The sequence below is a fragment of the Natrix helvetica genome (assembly GCF_964273705.1).
Source record: "Natrix helvetica genome assembly, chromosome: 3".
In the NCBI taxonomy this organism is placed as follows: domain Eukaryota; kingdom Metazoa; phylum Chordata; class Lepidosauria; order Squamata; family Natricidae; genus Natrix; species Natrix helvetica.
The window spans coordinates 83120948-83141643 of NC_138549.1; the positions used below are offsets into that span (position 1 = coordinate 83120948).

Genomic DNA, 20696 nt, shown 5'->3' on the forward strand with positions numbered 1-20696 from the left:
TTTATTAAACTAGACATACCCAGTTCCTGCAACTGTTCTTCATATGTTTTAGTCCCCAGTCCCCTAATCATCTTTGTTGTTCTTCTCTGCATTCTTTCTAGAGTCTCCACATATTTTCTACATGTGGCAACCAAAACTGAATGCAGTATTTCAAGTGTGGCCTTACCAAGGCATTATAAAGTGGTATTAATACTTCACGTGATCTTGATTCTATCCCTCTGTTTATGTAGCCTAGAACTGTGTTGGGTTTTTTGGCAGCTGCTGCACACTGCTGGCTCATATTTAAATGGTTGTCCACTAGGACTCCAATGTTGTGCTTCGTAACCACATTGCTTAACAATGGCAAATCCAGTCCCTATTCCCATCTTAAACTAACACTTCATGTGATCTTGATTCTATCCCTCTGTTTATGTAGCCTAGAACGGTTTTTTGCTTTTTTTACAGCTGCTGCACACTGCTGGCTTATATTTAAATGGTTGTCCACTAGGACTTCAATGTTGTGCTTTGTAACCACATTGCTTAGCAATGGCAAATCCAGTCCCCATTCCCATCTTAAACTAAAGGCTACCTCTATCTTACACTTAAATGTATTTTTATTAATTAATTCATCACTTTCTGTTATCTCAGTTCTATGCTTGCACTCACTACATCATAGTAAATTATTGTGTGCACTCTTATTGAAACACTTTTGAAACATGTTTAAGATATTTTTCTTTTTTTGCTAGATATTTCTGTTCTTTCTTCCTATGCTGTGGCTTCCTGTACTCTGTTCTTTTTTGTTTAATAAGCTGAATAATTAAACATTACTGTTTAATTACTTGTCAGCAATGTAATAAACATTTTTTTAAAAAAACGGTAGACTTATCTCTAATTTTACAGCCTAATGCAAGCAACAAATAGAAATCAGGTTCAGGTTTTCGATACCATTTAATTATTGTTTTGGCAAGCAGAGCAAAAGCCATGTAGCCCAATTTACATGTTGCAAGCAGTGTGTAGATGCAAGATAATCTTGTACTAGGATCAGTATTCCCAACCAACAAGCAGAATCCTGCTTCTCAGATTGGGTGAGATCTGTACATTTTTCAAGGAATAATTTTGGCTGATTTACAAGCTACATCATAGTATATATTACATTCCTTTCTGGGGAAAACAGTTGCAACATTCATGCACTTGCGGCAATAACCTTGAGTTGAATTAAAAACAGGCAGCATTGCATAATCATACTGTTTAGTAAACATTTCTCTGATACTTATTTTGCATATATATTATTCTTAGCTATGTTAGCATTATTGTACTGCCTTAATGCTAAAGTATTGTGTCAAAAGAGATTTGGTAAATATTAGATTAAATGCTACAAATAGACTTCTTGTGGCTGTGTGTTCGACACTGCGACTTCCTAATTTTTTCTGAGACCTACATTTTAATAATTGTCATTTGTAATATAATTGCTATTAAAATGTAACCAAGGGTTACATCTTTTTTTCCTGTTCCTATCCAATTGTTAGAAGGACAGTGCTCCTATCCACACATTTGATATTTGATACTAAAGAATATGAAATCCCATTCATAACACTTTTGTCATGTTTTAAGTGTTACATAATCTAGTATGTTACATAATCTTTCATCCATGAATTTTGACTTTGTAGATTTTGCCGGATGTACAGTATCAAAAATGGTAATTTGCTTCATTGCAAAATATCACCACAGCATATTCAGTCTTAAGAGCGGTTCTGAAAGTCTCCTCAGATATGTTAGTTAGTATTAGGCAAAACATAGTCACATATCAATACATTGGTTTCTAGTAGCTGAAACATGCTACAGCGTGTCACAGAGAACAACATTTCAGGAAGGAGGTCATATATCCGGAATTTAAACTTGATTAACATAGGAATTAAATTGATGGTATCAGTCACTTTGAGTGAGGCAACTACAATAGGTTAGCAGTCAAGGTAAGTAGGGAAAGAAAAGTTGAGGAAAAATCAATCACGTTCTTTGGATTTCAAGAAAGCCACTTCTGATGAATTCAAATTAAAAATAGCAGTATAGGTAGTTCTCAGCTTACGACCACAATGGAGCCCAACATTTCTGTTGCTAAGCGAGACAATGGTTAAGGGAGTTTTGCCCCATTTTAAAACCTTTCTTGCCACAGTTGTTAAGTGAGTCACTGCAGTTGTTAAGTTAGTGACACGGTTGTGAATCTGGCTTCCCCATTGACTTTGCTTGTCAGAAGGTTACAAAAGGTGATCACATGACTCTGGGACACTGTAACCGTCATAAATACGAGTCAGTTGCCAAGCATCTGAATTTGATCTCATGACCATGAAGATTCTGCAAGGGTCATAAGTGTGAAAAACAGTCCTAAGTCACTTTTTTTCAGTGCCATTGTAACTTTGGTCACTACATGAACAGTTGTAAGTCGAGGACTATCTGTATAAAATGCACTGAAAATGTGAATGATAAATTAACCAAATAAATTATGGGGAAAGGTTGGGCATAAATAATTCTCATGACAAAGGAAAATTGGCAAAGGTGTTAAGGGTGTATCTTACTGTTAAGCCAAGAGGCATGAAGGAAAGGAGCTTTAGGAGAAAAGGCTATGTAAAAATGGCTATGTGTGTGTATGTTCCAGCATAACTCTGGAATGTCTCAATTTCAACCAAACTTGGTACACAGATGACTTACTCTCTGGAAACAAATACTGTGGGCGTAAGACATCTCTAATACCCCTTCGTGTATGTGTCCATGTGTGTGTGTTCCAGCATAACTCCGAAATGCCTGGGCTGCTGAAATGAAAAAGACTGAATTATATCTATAGTGTCAAGAAACCATGCCTTTGACAGTGATAGTGTGCATTTTGGATTCAAGTTCTGAAGATACAGTCTGCTGTACCTTAAAATGGCTTCTAATGCACAGCACAGTGTAGTTGCCATGGTAATGACTTTGCAGTACTCCACAAGGGGGCTCTAATACAGGGATAAATACATACCCAGCTATGCCAGGTTATCAGCTAGTAAATAATAAAAACTGCTCGGTAAATGATAATGCAACACCTGGACGTATATATTTGGTGGGTTCCCCACAGACCCTTTGCTATTTAAATATTTGTAAATTATCTAGAGGACAAAATGGAAGGGATTTTTACCATTTTTGAAAGTAACATCAAGTTTAGTGAGCTTATAACTTGGAGGACAAAATCATGATTCAAAATTAGCTTGGCATGCTTGAATGTTGGGCCAAATTCAGTAGAATGATACCAAAAAGTTGTCATTGTTGAGAACCTCTGCATCTCGGAAGGCAAAATCAGACTTATGTATCTGGTACATGAATACATAGATAAAATGTGCAAGTTATGGTATATATGAATGTTCCTTCTGGAAAAATATATAGGTACAGGTCAATCCTGGAGGCAAATATCTGGTTGTTCACCCCAGATATAACAGCTAAAAAGGCCAATGCATTCATAATAGTTCCTTTGCATTTATCAGACTGCTCTTGAAAATATGTCCAGTTCTGGACATAATACTTTAAAAGGAACATGGAGAAGTTGGATTAGATTCAGAGGAATGTTTTATGGTGATAAAGGTCTGAAAGATTCGGGTGACAACCGTCTCCATATATTTAAAACACTGTCATATGTTGGAGGGAGGTGACCCTTCTCTGTTGAAACTTTCAAGACCCAATTGGATGAAACTAAATGAGGTCCAAGCTGAATAGTAGGAATTTCCTGATAGGAAGAGTAATTGAGCAACATGGAACAAACTGCCTGGAGTTCCTTCACTGAAGATTTTCCTATAACGTCTGGATGGCCACTTTTAGGGATGGTTTAATGAATTCCTGCAATAAATGTTGGATTAGGTAGTCTATTTTGGAATTTCAAACTCATATTCTGATTTTAGGAAGCTTACATATGAAAAAGGAGTTGGAGAAATATTTCTACCGTGTTTCCCCGAAAATAAGACATCTTATTTTCTTTTGACCCCCCCGAAATAAGCATTTGACCTTATTTTTGGGGAGGTCTTATTATTTTTGAGGTGCAGTGAGCGTGGTCACCTCATGGCTGCTGCTGTGTTGCCATTAGTGTCACAGAAGGGGTGCAGTGGCTAGGGTTGTGGGAACAGTTGTTAGGTAAGGGCATGTGGGGTGCATGGGGCATGTTTTCCCCAAGCTTCTCTCCCCAGCCTCGCCTCCTCACCCAATGTTGTTTGTGTGGCAAACAACCAAAGGAAATGGCAGGGACCGGCTGTGCATGCGTTTAAATATTTCCAAGGAAGCCTTATTTTGGGGGGAGGGCTTATTTTAGCGCATGCGCTTAAAAGCCCAATTGGACTTATTATCCAGGGAGGTCTTATTTCAGGGAAACAGGGTAAGAAAGTCTGTACATATTGTATTATAAGGTAATTAGGAATTAAATTCAGATGATAAGAATGAAGCCACACATTCACACAGTATCTTTTAATTGCATTTACATGGTTATGCCTTATTTTATCAAAATTATTCTTCATTCAAGAACCTTTCAACTTAATGTTACAAACATATCATATAGTCTTGAGTGCAAAATTTATGAAGGCAAAAGTAATGGATTTTGGGGTGAGCAAGTGTTTTTATTTTAAGAGGATTATAAGAATACTGGTTAGTACAATATTGGAACTGTTTTAAAACAGTTATTGAACACGTTTATGATATGGAAGCAAACAATTTTGAAAGTGCAGATTTTAAATAATCCTGTTATTTAAATTCTGCTTTCTATAACTGTATAATTTGTATACAATATAATCTTTTAGGGAAACATCTTTCTATTTTTTTAATGGGAACAAAACTCTTGGGGAGTACTTTTTAGAAGATGTGTTAATGCATTACTACAAGTTGATTTCTGTTGATAATTCTGTTTTGAAATATATATATCTTCTATATTTGGATTTCTTTGTTTAAATGCATAATTGTTTTTTGGATTGGTGCTTCCTATTTTTTCTCTTGAAAAGGTAAACAATTATCTGCAATCAGCTGCAGAAAAATGTTTTTTTCCCTTATGAAAGCAATAAAAATATGAGAGGAGGAGTTAGCAGGGCTGTTAGCTAACTTGGGAAGTCAACATCAAAACATTTTGATATTATTGTCTCATAAACTTCCTGGTTATGTCTATGGATTTCCTGGTTATGTCAACTCCTGATTAGGTAAACAGGAGTTGAGCGTGATTTGGAGAGTTCACATTTTAAGCTTGGAATAAAAACAATTTTCTGAAGTATCAACATACATTGATTCTGAAGCATTAATTCTAGGAATTAAAAAATTGAAATCAAAGTCTCGTTGAGTTCTATTCAGACTTTATATTGATATTATGAAAGTTATACAATTGTAAGTATGTTTTTATTTTCTAAATTAAATTGTTTTTTTATTTTTATTTTTGTAGGTAGTTTACTTGAAGAAAACACCAGAAGAAGCTTATCGGATACTCTTATCCGGGTCTAATCCACCCTATCTTCCGTTTAGGTATAATTGTAATTTTGTAGAATGCTTTAAAATATTAAAAATGCTTTAAAGATAGTGAAAGCAGTTTGGTAGTTCTAGCCATCCTAAGGAGATTATCTCATATTCTACTGACATAAATCTTGCATTCTATACAATGTGTTCTCCACTAAGCAAATTTATTTGGGATTTCCTCATTATAAAAATGAAAATTTATTAATGAAACAAGAGAGAAGTCTGGACCGAATTCTTTCCTGTATATATCCTATACTAATATACTGCTTATTACTGATGTTTGTCAATGGACTATATTAATATTTAAGATTTTTATCCCACTTTTATTACTCAAGGCAGTGAACATATGTAATAGATCTTCCTCCTCCTATTTTCCCACAACAACAACCCTTTGAGGTGGGTTGGGCTGAGAGAGAGTGACTGGCCCAAAGCCACCCATCCAGCTTTCTTGCCTAAGGCGGGTCTATAAATTTCATAAGTAGGGTTGTGTTCAAATACATTCCAGATTTCTCCAGATGATATTACTCTATAGTCTTGCATAATATTTAACAGATTATTCTATTACCTCCTTTATTATTGTGGAAATATGTCTGATTACATACAAAATAAAAGCAATATATCTTGTTCCTTACACAGTTGATAAGCCGAGCAATTCATCTGGCTTGATTCATTTTTAAAATACTTCTATCAAACAAAATTTATTTATTTATTTATTTATTTATTTATTTATTTATTTATTTATTTATTCAATTTATAGGCCGCTCCCTCTCCACAAAGGGACTCGGGGCGGCGTACAATTCAATATACAACAAATAACGAGGAGGAGGTATACAAACATTGTACAATACATAAATAAATAATCATAAGTTAAAACACACAGTAAGATTAAAACAATTAAAATACCCCAAAAGTCAGACTTAATTTAAAATTTGAAGTTGTCCAGGGGGATTAGAAGATGTAGTTATAATTCAAGCCAGGCCGGCTAGTTGGAACAGGTGGGTCTTGAGTTTCGTGCGGAAGGAGCGGAGATCGGTAGTTGTCTAATGTTGGTGGGGAGGTCATTCCAGAGGGCTGGGCCCATCACAGAGAAGGCCCTACCCCTCGGCCCCGCCCTCTGGCATTGCTTAGTGGACGGCACCCAGAGAAGTCCCTCTCTGTGAGAGCGAATTGGTCGTAGGGATGTATGGGGCAGGATACGATCCCGCAAGTAACTAGGTCCTGTGCCATGGAGCGCTTTAAAGGTGGTGATCAACACCTTGAAACGCACCCGGAAGACTACAGGGAGCAGTGCAGCTCGTGCAGGAGAGGTGTCACATGGGAGTACCTCGTACTCCCCATAACTGCCCGCGCGGCCACGTTCTGGACCAACTGCAGTCTCCGGGTGCATCTCAAGGGAAGCCCCATGTAGAGAGCATTACAGTAATCCAGACGGGACGTCACCAGTGCATGAGTGACTGTGTGAAGGGCATCCCGGTCCAATAGGGGGCGCAATTGGCGCACCAGGCGAACCTGGTGGAACACCCCCCTTGCCACGGCTGCCACATGGTCATCCATAGACAGCCGGGCATCTAGGAGGACACCCAAATTGCACGCCCGCTCCACGGGGGCCAGTTGCTCACCCCCAATGGCCAGCGATGGAGTCAGCTGGTTGAACTGGGGGGCCGGTAGCCACAGCCACTCCGTCTTGGAGTGGTTGAGTTTAAGTCTGTTGTCTCCCATCCAGACCCGTACGGCTTCCAAACACCGGGACATCACGTCGATGGCCTCGTTGGGGTGGTTCGGGGTGGAAATGTACAGCTGCGTGTCGTCAGCGTACAAGTATCCCACAGGTATCCCACCCCAAAACCATGGATGATCTCACCCAGCGGTTTCATGTATGTGTTGAACAGGAGGGGCGAGAGGACCGACCCCTGCGGCACCCCACAAGTGAGTGGCCTCAGGGTCGACCTCTGCTCCCCTGCCAACACACATTGCGTCCAGTCGGAGAGCTAGGAGCAGAACCACCGTAAAACGGTGCCCCTTACCCCCAGCCCCTCCAGCCGGCGCAGTAGGATACCATGGTCGATGGTATCGAATGCCGCTGAGAGGTCTAATAGGACCAGGATAGAGGAACAGCCCCTATCCCTGGCTCTCCAGAGATCATCAACCAACGCGACCAAGGCCGTCTCCGTGCTGTGCCCAGGTCGGAAGCCGGAATGGCGCGGGTCTAGATAATCAGTTTCCTCCCGGTGACGTGGGAACTGTATGGCCACCACACTCTCTACAACCTTCGCTAAAGAGGGAAGGTTGGAGACAGGATGATAATTAGCTAGCTCAGTTGGGTCCAGAGAAGGCTTCTTGAGTAAGGGCCTCACAACCGCCTCTTTCAAGGCGGCTGGTAGGAACCCCTCCCTCAACGAAGCGTTCACTAGTCCCAAGAGCCAGCCTCGTGTGACCTCCCAGGATGCCAGTACAAGCCAGGAGGGACATGTGTCCAATAAACGTGGTGGCTCACAGTCGCCCACGCAGCCTGTCCAAATCATCGGTGGCAACAGAGTCAAACTAATAATAATAATAATAATAATAATAATAATAATAATAATAATAATAATAATAATAATAATAATAATAAAAAATATTTATTTCTTAGCCGCACCCTCTCCCGAAGGACTCGGGGCGGCGTACAACAAAACATAGGAAATAAATATATCGACATACATATAACAAAACATATACCAAGACATATATACGACATATACAAGGAGGAGGTGAACTGATAGATAAAAACAAGTAAAAACACAATGTTTAAAAACCCCTAAATAAATTGAATGCAATTAAAATACCCCAAATAAAAAACCCGTCAGGAGCGATATAGTTGGATCAAAGTTGAGCCAGGCCAGCAACTTGAAAAAGGTGGGTCTTGGTACTCCTCCCAGAATGGTCTCTCAAGCCTAGCCTCAGACGTCCCCCCTGGATCACTGAGGGAGGCCCATTCCCTCCGGATCTGAGCGATTTTATCCTGCAGATATTCCCCAAATTCCTCTTCCCTGCCCTGCAAGGGGGCTTCCCGCGGCCTCTGACAGAAGGGAGCGGGTCACCCGAAACAGGGCGGCAGGGCGGTAGGGCGGTTGTCTGCGGATGCAATGAGAGCGGCACAATATCGACGTTTGGCCACTCTCAATGCCACAAGGTATGTCCTTAAATAGGTTATTACCTGTGTTCGGTCAAATTCGGAACGAGAGGATCTCCATCTGCTCTCTAGGCGTCTCTTGTGGCGTTTCATCACCCTCAGCTCCTCGGTAAACCAAGGGGCCAGGGTGGTTCTTTGCCACAGGAGAGGCCGCAAAGGCGCAACCTGGTCTAAGGCCCCGGCGGCCGCACTATTCCATGCGGCTACCAGGTCCTCCATCCGGGAGCAGGTCAGGTTGACAGGAAGTGGCCCAAGCTCCGTCTGGAACCTATCTGGTTCCATCAGGCGCCTGGGGCGGAACCATCTAGGACATTCTGGTTCTGCCTCCCCGCGGTGGGGGGTAGTACCAGGGAAGTCAAGCCGGAGAAGTGAGTGATCTGACCATGACAGGGGTGTGATGACTAAGTCCCCTATTCCCAGATCACTCGTCCACTGGCCAGAGACAAAAACAAGATCCAGTGTGTGGCCTCCCTTGTGCGTGGGGCCCTGAATTAATTGAGTCAGGTCCATGGCTGTCATGGAAGCCATGAACTCCCGGACCACCTCGGATGCTTCTCCCATCGACGGCAGGTTGAAATCCCCCATAACTAACAGTTTGGGGGTTTCAACTGCCATCTCTGCGATCAGCTCGAGGAGTTCGGGCAGGGCCGCTGATGTATAGCGAGGAGCCAAGTATACAATCAGCAGGCCCAACTGTCTCCCTTGGCCCCATCTCACGCCCAGAGACTCACACCCGGATGTCTGTGGCACAGTGAACTCTCTCGGTTCCAGGTCTTGATTACTTTCCTACTCTTTAATTTTTTCATCCTTCATTCTAATTTAGCCATTAATTTGTCATATTTGTGATTAATAACATCCCTAAGGAGTTCAGCTTTCATTCCAATCTTCCAAACCTTTTGTAATTTTCTTAATGGGTCGGATGGTATTATCTGACATTATGCACTTCATATATAAGAAGATCTTTAATTTATATTAAGGAACAGGTATCAAGTTGGGCGAAACATGCATACATAAAACTCTACAATTTGCTACCCATCTAGTGCCAAATGATCTCCCTTTCTTCCCCCTTTTTTGATTACTGAACAAATTGTCAGTGAGGACTATTCGTATTTAGTTTAGTTTCTTTCTGGCTTCCTGCCTTGTACAAGTTCAGTGCAATTATAGGATCAAAATAGATACGAAAAACTCAGGATAGAAACTTAATATGGATGTAGTGTAACTGGAAGTTATTTCTTTGTTCTTTTCCCAATGACTTTGCAGTGCTTGGTTTAAAAACAAAGTATTGTTACATAAAGTTGGGAATTTCTGGATAAACCTTTTGATTAATGCAAAACAATTGCTGATGCAGTTGCCTGAAGAACCTGGCAAAATGCTAAGATCAAAGCTTTGTCAGCCAAAGCTATTTGTAATCACCTCAAGTTTAGAGAATTGTCAGGAATGTATTCTGAATAGAAAGTATCAGTATTTAAAATAGAGACAGTTCATCAGTGACAGGGAAGTTATTTTAAAGCCTGTGGGTTTGTATATATCTCTATATTTGTATTAAACCACAAATAAAAATTCATATATGATCTTTGTATTGGAGTTGTAGAAAAAAAATAATCATTTGATTTTGCAACTTAATGCCATCTCCTGAAGTTGATCATTCAGAATATGCTTTTAAAAACTATTTTGCCTTACAATAAATAAATTACCCCACATTAACACCCCATTCAATGTTATTTTAAGATAATAAACTATTAGGTCTACATATATTTCCTTCCTTTTTCCTTTCCCATCCAGTACTGAATATAATTGTAGGCAATTATTTTTTGCTCTTTTCAAAGTCCTACCCTTCTCTAAAATAGAACTAGAAATTTGACCTTTGCTGCATTTGGGGAACTTTAAAAGCCAAAAAATACAGAAGGCACTTTTAATGGAATGCACCAAATTTGACGTTGACCTTGAATCAAGATGAGCACACCTAATCTTGTGAAATCCTGAAAGCAGGCGGAAACCTTTCACCCTCTCTCCTCCTCTGGAGCCTCACTTCTTTGAAATAATTATGTAAATAAATACTAGAATGCTCATTTTTTTCATTCAGCAATGAATATGGTAAGTGAAGTGAAGATATTCATGTCTATCACAATCAAACAATCTACTATAAAAGTTTTAAAATGAGGTAAATGTTATCTGACAAGAATTGTTTTAGATAAATCTCCGCTGTAGCCTGAATTTACTATATTGTTTCTCCAGCTGATGGCGCAGGAGGGTCCAGGAATGGGTTGTTCAATCCTTATTTGCCCAAGAGACTGAGTCAGAATTTAAGCCACGCCTCCTGGACCTTCCTGCACCATCAGCTGGAGAAGGAACGTTGGTCCTACCTGAACGTTCTTCTCAGTTCCTGTCTTTGAGCCTGCCTGCTGATGATGTAGGGCAGGGGTGTCCAAACTTGGGAACTTTAAGACTTGTGGACTTCAACTCCCAGAATTCCCCATCCAGTCCACAAGTCTTAAAGTTCCCAAGTTTGGACACCCCTGATGTAGGGGGACTTCTGACTGGTTTATTTTTGAAGAATTCTTCATTTGGACCAATTTGATACAAAGGCAGCATTGCTAGATATAAAAGCCTACACCAATAAGCTTTCATATATTTTAGTAAGGCTTCTATTGAACCGTGCTGTGTTCACATTCATTTCTAAAACATAAGAAAAAGTCACAGAATAATACTCTCATTAAACTCCTGTGCTGTTGTGTAAAGAAGGCACACTAACTTCTCATATAATGAATAAACAATGTTCATAGTAAATAATGAAATGAATAGTTGTTGTTTATTTGTATTATGTACTTGAATCTTGTAGAGAAGATATTTTAAATAACCTGATTTAATTTTGTGTGATCTTTTTATTTAAAAACCTATGAGCAGATATAATCTTTCAATTATTGTGCTATAAATTGAATGTGCATAATAATCACTAGATTATTACAACTTGAATGTGATAATCACTAGTAACCAAGGAAAACATTTTCATGCATGCCTGAATTAACAAATATACGAATTCCTTCTGACACTTCAATAGCCCAAACATTCAGTCTGAACAAAAATATAATGGATTTACTTATCATAATTAGTAATTTAATTTTGGTGATTGGATAATACTATAGGTGTGTTGAATTGGATAATTTTGAATGGGTTTCATCAATGGAAAATTATAAAACAAACAGTGTTTATACATTATGGTAATCCATATGGCTCTGAGCAAAGAACAATTAGAAAATGTAATACATTAGAGGAATTAGTGGAAGAAAGTTTTTAAAGAATTTATTACACGCATATACAATTTCTAGAGCTTTAAAGCATGTCTGTTACTGAAGAATGTTTCTTTGTTTACATGAGTGGCTCATCTTGATGTTTGTTGCTAGGGAAAGAATATATTGTACAGTGATTGCTTTGTTAATAGTGTATTGCAAATATATTCTGGTCTTGTCAGAACATGTTGCTCTCCTGTACAAATAAAAATAAGGATCCCTCATTTTGAAAGACGGATAAGCTTCTAGAGATTTAATATAGTACCAACTCCTTAGCTGTGGTTTCTCAAGTTGTTCCTGCAAATCTTTTATGTTCTGAGAATTAGGTTGTAGATAAACTTACCTTCCAATGTGTGTGTCTTTCCTCAGTTTACCAGATGTGGAAATTGAATTTGTTATTTTATTTTTTAGATTTTTTTCCCAGAAGCTCAAGTTGGTGTACTTCCTTCCTCCCCCCACCCCCCAAGTGGAGTTGGTTGAATCTTGGTTTCCCAAGTCTCAGTGAAGAAAAAATAGGGTCTGAGGCCATTAATGTATCCTAAGATCATGTATCTGAAATGTTGTAAAGGAAAGAAAGGGAAGCGTATGTCACTCTATAAACACTTCACAATCAGAAACACAAGAAATAGCTCAGGAAAAATAGGAAGATGTGTCTTTGAACCTCTATAGATCCTGTACGACCTGTACAATTTTAACATTGAATAACTTTTAAAAAATAAAATTATATCACACTTACATAAGGATGAAGCGCTTAATGTAGTGACTTCAATATGGTCAGTTGAGCAGGAAACGTACGAAATATAAATTTGTTGATACCCTAAATCCTGTTTTTATACCTCACTTAGTAGCACCAAGTCTGAAAGGTAATTGTAACTCGTGCCGGTCCAAAGTGTGAAATTTGATCTAGTACGGGGGTGTCAAACTCAATTTCATTTAGGGCCCATCAGGATTGCGTATGACCTGGGGTTGTTTGTGTGAGGTGAGCATGGCTAACTCAACATCACTCGTGTTGGGGGTGCCTGGAGTGGCCCAAGCACTCTTCCAGCAAAAATGGGCTCTCGAGCTCCGTTTTCAGCTGCAACAGCCTCCTGCAGCCCTCTTCCAGCAAAAATGGAGTTTGGCAGAGCCTCATGAGCTCCATTTTTGGCTGTGATGGCCTCCTGCAACCCCCTGCCAGCGAAAACAAAGCTTGGGAGGGCCACATACGGCCCTCCCAAGCTCTGTTTTTGCTGGCAGAGGCACTGAGGGTTGTTTCGCGGTTTCCAGGGCAGCCCCACAGGCCATATTGAAGCACTCCGTGGGCAAGTTGTGGCCCCCCCAGGCCTTGAGTTTGACACCCCTGATCTAGTATGATTTTAAAAATTGATACCAGATTCTATTTAATATGATGCAAAATCCAGTTAGAGTGAGGCTAGTGTGCCCATGGTTGATGCTAGCACATGCACAATTGTGCTGGGTTTTTAGATGCTAATTGATTGTGCAAAATGGAGAAAAGGAAGGTTCTATTAGAGGAAAGCTCAAAAAGGAAAGGCTTATTTAAAGAACCACAGCAGAATACTGTAGTAACAACATTAATTGAAACCTACCTTTAGAGATTACTCCTAAATCCCCTGAATAAGTCTTTACTAAAAATTGGTATGAATTGTCCCTGAAGTCTCTTCTGTCAGGTATTATAAGTCATTTTCATAAGAATTGCCCTGCCTATATAGAACTGGAAGAGCTAGCAAATTCTTAATGAAACTCTCCCAAAATTCCTCTTGCACAAAATTCATTGCAACTGCTTTCTCAATAGGGAATGTTTTTTTTCTGTCCATAATAGGCAACAGAATCTGTCAAGCAGTATTAAATATAATTGCTAAACTTATACCTGTTTCTCAATGATAGTTGAATAGGGAAGTACCAAAATGTGATTTTTAAGATGGCTTCTGAATTGTGCAAGCAGCATCTGAATCAAATTGTACGTTACTCTCAGCCCTAACAGAAGCCAGTAGTGTGTTTTGAAAGATTTTCTGTATCTTTTCTCCCAGATGTTCTGTTTGTTTGCTTTAAAATACCTAGCAACTGGATTGGAGCATGCAGTTAAATGTTATCAAACATCTTGATGTTAACTAAGAGCAACATAGTTGTTTGTTAATCATTCATCCTGATTTCTGACATGAAAGAAGAAAGAGATCAGCATGAAGAAATTTGCTATGGATAGATAATATGTTATAATATAAAATTAGATTTGGCATTTGGGCACCTATATCAAATCCTTCAGAGTGTGAATAAAGGACTACTTGCTTCCGGGATAAAGTTGTTCTGCTTATTTAAGGAAGACTAGAATACTTGCATCCAAAAACAGAGTTTCAGAAAAATTGACTGTGGAAGAAAATTTGTAATTTTCAGATGCTACACAAACAGCAGGGACATGGTGGCTCAGTGGCTAAGATGCTGAGCTTGTCGATCAGAAAGGTTGGTTTGAATCCCTAGTGCCGCATAATGGAGTGAGCTCCCGTTACTTGTCCCAGCTTCTGCCAACCTAGCAGTTCAAAAGCATGTAAAAATGCAAGTAGAAAAACAGGAACCACCTTTGGTGGGAAGGTAACAGTCTTCCATGCGCCTTTGGCATTTAGTCATGCCAGCCACATGACCTCAGAGAAAGTTTTCAGACAGCAGTGGCTCTTCAGCTTTGAAATGGAGATGAGCACTGCCCCCTAGAGTTGGGAACGACTAGCACATATGTGCAAGAGGAACCTTTACCTTTACACAAAAATAAAATCAAAATTATTTAGAAATGTTATAATCAGTAATTTGCAAACTATTAAAAATGGCTAATTCAGTTCTGTGTTTGGGGAAACTGAGTATTCAAACTTACAACATCAAGGCATATTCATTTATATTGTTTTGCTATAGGTGAGGAGAGATATATGTGCTTTTACCCTTACAATTAAGGAGGAACTTTCACATCCAGAATTTTGTATACTGCTTATCAAGAAAACTTAATTTTACTTATGCAAATTTATATTTCTTCATAACTTTGTTTTCCAGTATTAGTTGAAGAACTAGAAAATTTTTATTAACCATATCTTGATACCTGTCCTTTAACTAAACATCTTCTGCATCCATAAAACACTACTATAGAAAGTGCTTTTGACTGTAAATTCTCCTACTTGGACATGATTATAAGAGTGGACTACGCAAGAATATGGATATTTGACAAAGAGTATTAGCTAAAACCATTTTAAGTTAGCAGCTCTCCCTTTTTCAGATCGATGTAGAAATTATAATTGAAAACATTCAGATATTTATTGCATAACACAGAAATAAGGTATAAGTATAAATAAGTTTACTGACACTTTCAAGTTTACCCAGATTGCACTGGAAAGGCTCATCCATAATCTTTGGACTCTATTGGTTAACATTTGTTTTAATCAATGTATTAAAGGGTTTTTGGTTTTTTTTAAAACAAATAATAAAGAAAACTATTTAAATAAGATATATATTAGAGGTGTATTAGCCCTTCCAACATACAAAATGTATCTTTTATAATAATGGGACTCTGAAATTTATTTCTGAGAATAATTTATTTTTTTCAGATCACATTTCATTTATTATAGCTCATTGTTACTACATTAGACTTGTCAACTTTAATTAGTACATTGGGCAGTACATCATTTCACACACTTGGTACTTAGATGACAGGCATTTAAAACTTGCACTAAAGGTTCATTTGCTATTCCATGTGAATTCACTTACTTCCTTTAAAGCATGGAGTTCTTTGATTGAAATCAACTATATATTGTAATGTTTTTGCCTGTTAGCCCCATTATAATCTTTATATCTAATATAACTCATTGGGAAGAATCTAGTTGCCTTTGCTACCAATCTCGATTGTACTGCCTCAAACATTGTAAAGCTCTATTGAATGATGAATTATTTAAAGAGGAAATATACTTAGCCTTGGGCAAGAAACTGCATTTTTGCCTAGCTTTTCCCATGTATAAATTTCAAACTTTTCCTTTATAAACCATTAACAAGTTTATTTAACAAAGTAATTGCTCTGTTTAAAAAAAACATGGTTTCTACTTCATGAACAAAATATAAGTATTCAGATTCTATCACTAATCTATAATATTTGTTGTAATAACTGGCATAATTCTTCTCACCGGAAAAAAAACATACACCTTGTTCCTACTGCTATTGATTATTTTACAGATTTATTTTATAACACATGTTTCATAACTTAAAGAGAGAGCGCGCATGCTCTTTCTGTGAAGATCATTTCCTTAGAAGTTGGTTGAACTAGACGTCACAGGAATGGGGATTGATATAAATATAAAAAGATATACATTATCCTCTTAACAGCAATCCAATGAAATAGAATACTTTTAATAGTACATAACTATGTTTTTAATTGTAATTACAAAATGGATATTAGAGATTCATAATTGTCTATAAACAATTGTCATTTTGGTAAACATTAAGGTATTCAATTTTGATTGTATTCACAAAATAATATATATGAATATGGTAGTAACCGTACTGCTTTTAGATAAAGTAGACTTCAACAGGTATGGTATTACTAGTAGTCCTTGACTTCCAACCTCAATTGGGATTGGAGTTTTAGTCACTAAGTGGTCCATCCATTAAGTGAACCATCATGTGATTGGACCCAATTTTTCACCATTTTTGCCATGATTGTTAAGTGTATCACACAGTTAAGCTGAAATGGTTGTAAATGCAAGCAAGTTGCTAAGCATTCAAATCACAAATGACCCCGAATGAAGAGGAACTATTTTCACCAGAGATATTGAGAGCTGTGATATTACTTATGTAATATAAATGTTAGAAATCAATAAAAAGCCTGAAATCATATTCATCTAAGTCAGTGTTTCTCAACCTTGACAACTTGAAGATGTTCGGACTTCAACTCCCAGAATTCCCCAGCCACCGCTGGCTGGGGAATTCTGGGAGTTAAAGTCCGGACATCTTCAACTTGTCATGGTTGAGAAACACTGATCTAGGTTAATGTAATACAGTTAATCCTTGACTTAAAACCATTCGTTTAGTGACCATTCCAAGTTGCACAGCACTGCAAAAAGTGACTCATGACCGTTTTTCACACTTATGATGTTGCAGTGTCCCGGGGTCATGTGATCAGCTTTTGTGACCTGAGGAGCAAAGCCAATGGGGAAGCCAGATTCACTTAGCAACCATGTTACTAACTTAACAACTTCAGTGATTCACAACAACTGTGGCAAGAAAGGTCGTAAAATGGAGCAAAACTTAACAACTATCTTGCTTGGCAATGGCAATTTTGGACTCGGTTGTGGTCGTAAGTTGAGGACTACTTGTAGACAATAATAGTTTGAAAGACAATTTTGTACACCGCCCCGAGTCCCTTTGGGGAGAGGGGGCGGTATAAAAATCGAAATAAAGGTAAAGGTAAAGGTTGTTACATATCATCTTCTACTGTTGTCTTCTATTTTATTTTTATTCAGACTAGTGTATTTTATACTTAAATATACTAAAAGGATTGGCTTTAGAATAATTCCATTAAATGGGAATCTAAAATGTCCAGAGATACTGTACAATTTTCCTCCTTTGGGGATAATCGTTTTAAAATAATACTATTAATCTTTTAAATGAACACACATTCTTTAGTTAGTTGAAGTGATCCCTCTCTACAAATTTAGGCGTATAATTGAACTGTGATATCAAGATTGACATTCTTAAAAATCTGAAAGCTTGGAGGCCATACATCACTCCCATCAGTGTTACTGTGATACATAGCTGTTCTCTGTTCCTCTGACAAATTAATATTTTCTTTTCATAGGGATGCTTCGTTTGGGAACTGTACATATAATCTATCTATTCTCGACTGTCTACAAGGACTAAAAAAGGTAATCTTACAATGCTGAGGGGAAAGAAAATAGCTTCAGATATTTTTCAAGAGTGTAACACAGAACCTTGGTAGGCCATGATCAGCCCTAGTTTGCCATTCATCTTTCAAGTCAAATGTAATCTTTCGGTAGGTTCAGTAGGGTGTTTTATGGTTTTCTTTTTTGCATTTTTTAAACCCTTTGGGGGCATAATTAAGAATAAAACAACATAGATTGGGAGGGCAGGGGACTAAGCCTTTTTAAGTGCCCATTTAAGACGTTGTGCCTTTGTGGCCTCTGACCCAGTGCTGATCCCGGGTAGCTCCCTGGTTTACCGAGGAGCTCCGGGAGATGAAATGCTGGAAAAGACGCCTAGAGAATGATTGGAGGGCCAGCTGGTCCGAATCCGACTGAACACTAGTAAGAATTCATATTAAATCCTACTTAGTGGCGACCCGTGTGCCTCTTGGTTAGTTTCGGATTCCCAGGAAGTGACACGAGGCTGGCTCCAGGTGATTACCAACGCTTCATTGAGAGAGGGGTTCTTTCCCACCGCCTTGAAGGAGGCAGTTGGTGAAGCCCTTCCTTAAGAAGCCTTCCCTGGACCCAGCCTCTTTAGCCAACTATCGTCCGGTCTCCAACTTTTGCTTTGTAGCAAAAGTTGTTGAGAGCGTGGTAGCACGTCAGCTTCCCCAGTACCTGGACGAAGCTGCCTATCTGGATCCATTTCAGTCGGGTTTCAGGCCCGGGTACAGCGTGGAGACGGCATTGGTCGTGTTGGTTGATAATCTCTGGCAGGCCCGGGACAGAGGTTGTTCTTCTGTCCTGGTCCTATTAGATTTCTCGGTGGCTTTCGATACCATCGACCATGGTATCCTACTGCGATGACTCGGGGGGTTGGGAGTGTGGGGCACCGTTTTGTGGTGGTTCTCCTCCTATCTGTTGGATCGATTGCAGTTTGTGTTGACTGGAGGGCGGAGATGACCCCGAGGCGCCTCACTTGTGGGGTGCCCTAGGGGTCGGTTCTCTTACCCCTCCTGTTCAATATATACATGAAACCGCTGGGCGAGATCATCCGTGTCTTTGGGGTACGGTATGATCAATACACTGATGATACCCAACTTTTCATCAGCTGGTCCATAATGCAGCCGCACGGGTTGTCATGGGGGTAGCTATGTGCTCCCATGTTACACTCCTTTTAGGCGGCCTGCACTGGTTGCTGGTTGTTTTCTGGGTGCGATTCAAGATGTTAATTATGATCTTTAAAGCACTCCATGGCTTAGGCCCAGGGTACTTGAAAGACCACCTACTGTCACTGTAGCCTCCAACCGTCCAGTACGATACCACAGAGTTGGCCTCCTCAGGGTGCCGTCGGCCAGGCAGTGTCGGCTGGGGGCCCCCAGGGGGAGAACCTTCTCTGTGGGAGTGCGTTCCCTTTGGAATGAGCTGCCCCCGGAGCTTTGCATAATTCCCGACCTCCGGTTCTTCCGGCGGGCCCTAAAAAGTTGGCTTTTCCAGCAAGCCAGCCTGGCCTGAATAAAATAAATTATTAATTTTAATTGTTATTTTTAATTTAATTTCTAAATCTCATTGTAAATGTCTATTGGGTTTTTTGGATATTCTATTTAATCTTTATTTTAACTTTTGCAATATGTGTTTTTATGTTGTACGCCGCTCTGAGTCCTTTGGGAGAAGGGTGACATATAAGTCCAATAAACCTAACCTAACCCTAAGAACATTTTCCAGCCTATGAAAAACATACAGAATCAATAGAGGTGCTTTGTCTGAAGCAGCCCCAGTTTGTCTCTACTTCATTTGGGGGGGGGGGGTTTGAACATCAGACTGGGACAGAACACGCAGTAGCTAGAATAGTGAAAATAAATCCTGTTTAGGCTGCTCCATGGCTTGGGGTTACCACGCAAAACAATGTCACCCAATAAAATTCCAATTTCTTGGGTGTTATGTTCTAACAAGATGCTAATCCATTTTAGAAAGTGGACTTTTTTTTTTGCCATGCCTCTGAATGGATAATTTCAAAGCTTCTTCCGGAAGAGAGTTACGGGGAGAAGTACGAACAAGTAATGATCTTGTCTTGATTATAAACTGTCAACAGCATAAAACAGTTTCTAAAGATGTAAAATAAGCACTAATCCATTTATATTATTTCAGAAGGGACTGGATTCTTTTTTTTTATGAACAGCTTCATGAGAATTTGATATGCTTTTTTTCTAGGCCTTACAACATGGGTTTGTTGATTTCAAGACATTTGATGCAGATGAATATGAACACTACGAGGTTTGTATCTATGCGCTGGCCAGCTGACAGGGCAGAGCCTCACGTGCCCTGACAAATGGCTCCGCGTGCCACCTGTGGCATGCGTGCCATAGGTTCGCCATCATTGCTCTAGTGTATAGTTTATTGAGCAAGTAATGTGACATCTCTTAGCCTAATACAATACCTATTAGCACTAAATCTGAAGCAATGCTTCAAGGGTATAGTTTAAAATGTATATGTGCTCAGTCACATTTTTTTAAAAAAATAAGAGGCAGCTAGATTAACCAATTGCTATATAAAACATTACTTAAGTTACTTATGACAATTTGTTAAGTTGACATTTTCAGGCAGTACTTAAATTTTCAAAATTAATTCAAGTTCTTATTTTATAACTTGCTACTAAAAGTATAATGTCCAGTGATTTCAACTGACGCAGAATTCCAACTCATAATTCATTTTTTGATATAAGAGGAGTTACGGTATATTTGGTCTTGCAATAAATTTTAAAGTGCAGGAAGCTGTATTTACAACATAAAAATGCTAATGCTGATTGGTTTTAATTATGAATTGTTTTAAACATCAATTTACAAAACTTAATAATATGGCAGACTTCCATTGCCTTTG

The 20696-nt window shown here is 38.9% G+C and overlaps 1 protein-coding gene across 2 annotated transcripts in view; it reads left to right on the plus strand.

Annotated features, from left to right (window-relative positions):
- The window catches only part of CDC14A (cell division cycle 14A), a 67282-nt gene that overhangs the window by 22266 nt on the left and 24320 nt on the right, over window positions 1-20696 (plus strand). For both annotated transcript variants that reach the window (XM_081946295.1, XM_081946296.1), the window contains exons 5-7: window positions 5408-5487; window positions 17753-17819; window positions 20031-20093. In XM_081946295.1, the coding sequence (XP_081802421.1) occupies window positions 5408-5487; window positions 17753-17819; window positions 20031-20093 (210 nt within the window). The remainder of the gene's footprint in view (window positions 1-5407; window positions 5488-17752; window positions 17820-20030; window positions 20094-20696) is intronic.